Source organism: Myotis brandtii, unplaced genomic scaffold (assembly GCF_000412655.1).
Source record: "Myotis brandtii unplaced genomic scaffold, ASM41265v1 scaffold1028, whole genome shotgun sequence".
In the NCBI taxonomy this organism is placed as follows: domain Eukaryota; kingdom Metazoa; phylum Chordata; class Mammalia; order Chiroptera; family Vespertilionidae; genus Myotis; species Myotis brandtii.
In genome coordinates this window covers 617,845-620,432 of record NW_005353448.1, presented here as the reverse complement: position 1 = coordinate 620,432, position 2,588 = coordinate 617,845, and the positions used below count along the sequence as shown (strand labels likewise).

At 53.7% G+C, this 2,588-nt stretch overlaps 1 protein-coding gene across 1 annotated transcript in view; it reads left to right on the top strand.

Moving 5' to 3' along the window:
* Positions 1-6: 6 nt before the first annotated feature.
* ZIC2 (Zic family member 2) overlaps positions 7-2,588 on the top strand; it is a 4,778-nt gene continuing 2,196 nt past the window's right edge. Inside the window, exons 1-2 of the mRNA XM_005856403.2 lie at positions 7-597; positions 2,372-2,585. Of these exons, the coding sequence (XP_005856465.2) occupies positions 60-597; positions 2,372-2,585 (752 nt within the window). The 5' untranslated portion in view covers positions 7-59. The remainder of the gene's footprint in view (positions 598-2,371; positions 2,586-2,588) is intronic.

Here is a 2,588-nt window from a genome sequence, read left to right as displayed (position 1 = left end):
TCCCCGGCCTCCCTGAGCAGCACGGGCCGCACGGGTCACAGAATGTGCTCAACGGGCAGATGCGCCTCGGGCTGCCGGGCGAAGTGTTCGGGCGGTCAGACCAGTACCGCCAGGTGGCCAGCCCGCGGACTGACCCCTACTCGGCGGCACAGCTCCACAACCAGTATGGCCCCATGAATATGAACATGGGTATGAACATGGCAGCGGCCGCGGCCCACCACCACCACCACCACCATCACCCCGGTGCCTTTTTCCGCTACATGCGGCAGCAGTGCATCAAGCAGGAGCTCATCTGCAAGTGGATCGACCCCGAGCAGCTGAGCAATCCCAAGAAGAGCTGCAACAAAACTTTCAGCACCATGCACGAGCTGGTGACCCACGTCTCGGTGGAGCACGTCGGCGGCCCGGAGCAGAGCAACCACGTCTGCTTCTGGGAGGAGTGTCCGCGCGAGGGCAAGCCCTTCAAGGCGAAATACAAACTGGTCAACCACATCCGCGTGCACACGGGCGAGAAGCCCTTCCCCTGCCCCTTTCCGGGCTGCGGCAAGGTCTTCGCGCGCTCCGAGAACCTCAAGATCCACAAAAGGACCCACACAGGTAACTGCGGTCCGGAACAGGGACGGGACGCGGAGGGGAGAGAGGCTGTGGTTGATTTGCTAAGAGAAAACGCACCGACCGCCAGCCTTTACTCGGGGCCGGGAGATGTGTTTTTGTGTGTGCAGAGAGAGCCGGCGGCTTGTTTTTGTTGGAAAATGAAAGCATATCCCTGGGCTGGGTTTTTCCATGTGTGGAAATTGAGTTTTAAATAACCGGTGTCACATCAAATGTATGCTTTGGGTGATGCAATTGCTTCACCCGGCTCATAATTGCTCGGCCCGGTTAATAATTTCCGTTCTAAATAGAGCGCACAAAATAAAACCGCTCTCCAACTCCGTGCCTGGGAAGGGAGCCGAGAGCGGATTTGCCAGCTTGCCTGAATGTGCTTTTCTGCTTCGGGTGGGTCTGCTTGAGTGGCTTGTGTGTTTTGCACTTGTTTTCCTCGCGGTCCAAAACGTCTTTACAGGACTGTTTCCCATTAAAATGAGTCTGGTGTGAGCCCAAGCGGTAAAGCATTCCTAATTTTTAAAGCCCATCTCAGGGTTGGTCTCGAGGCTGTACGGCGAGATCGCAGTAGTTTGGGGCATTCTCTAATGGGTACCAGAGGGTTTGAGATTCCAAACTTGGACCTACAACCCCGTTAGCGAGCGCCCGCGGCAGCGCGGCCCGAGGAGCAATCGCGTGACATGAGAGAGCCGCCAAAGAACGCGCCTCTCGCCTCGTAGATAATTCATCCATGACCAGCCAAGATCGTGCCAGACGATTTCCTAAAAGAAAGCCAAATGTTTTAGCAACTTCCCCCGTCAATATTTACTCCGAAGTGGGGATGCGCCAGCGGCCTATTGTTCTCTTCCGGGAAGGGAGGGAGGCGAGGTGCGAGACAAGCGCTTAACAAGGTTTAAAATTTGAGAAATTTATTTGCATGAAATGCTTGCTTTCGAGTCCTGGGTCTGAGCGGATGTCTTTAAAAAACAATTTAGGTGCTAATGGAATTTAACGTTAAATGGTCCCGTTTCCAAGTGGAACAATGTCAGTTCTCACACCTCTAAATGACTCCAAGCGTTTGGAATTCTGGCAACAGGATGCAGGGGCCGCCAGAAAATTAACAGGAAGATTTTTGAAAGCCTTTGCTAATGCCCCCACCCCCACTGCCCAGCCGGTGCCTCTGCAGTCTCGAGATGCTGCCTTATCTCTAATATTTACATTTTCCTCAAACTTATTTTAAAAAATAAAAATAAAAAAAAACTGGGACCGAGTCTAGAATTATGGTTAATTTAATTTGCAGAATTTTGGATGAAGAATACTGGCTCAGTCACTATGCACAGCCCGTCCCCAAACAACACACAGCAACTCCAAATCTAATTGCCTACTGGCCCCCGAGAGAAACCGACAGCAGCCCTGCAGTCTGTGTGATTTTCATAATGCCCCAAATATTTTGTCATAACAACAGCTTCTCCATGGCCAGACTAACTGGTTGGAAGCTTACAAATCCAAGAAGCTCGGTGGAAAGGCGGTGCTACCCCAGATTAAACATTTGAGGAAATGGGCGCCCGTCTGAAAGGAAGTAAAATATGAAATAAATGCGCAGGACCGTTAGGTGGAAAGGGTTAATTTCTTCTTCGTTCTACCACGGAGGGGACCCATCTGTTGAAGGGACCCAGGCCCTCCTCGCTCTTCTTCCCTCCTCGCGGAGGCCTTGCCCGCTCCAGGGTGGGTGGGAGTCCCCCTGGGGGCCTGGGTGTCCGCGGAAAGTGCCCATGTTTGCCTTCCACAGGCGAGAAGCCGTTCCAGTGTGAGTTTGAGGGCTGCGACCGGCGCTTCGCCAACAGCAGTGACAGGAAGAAGCACATGCACGTCCACACCTCCGATAAGCCCTATCTGTGCAAGATGTGCGACAAGTCCTACACGCACCCCAGCTCTCTGCGGAAGCACATGAAGGTACCACCGGGGAGGCGGGCAGGAGGGCACCTCGGCCGGCCGCCTCGCCGGCT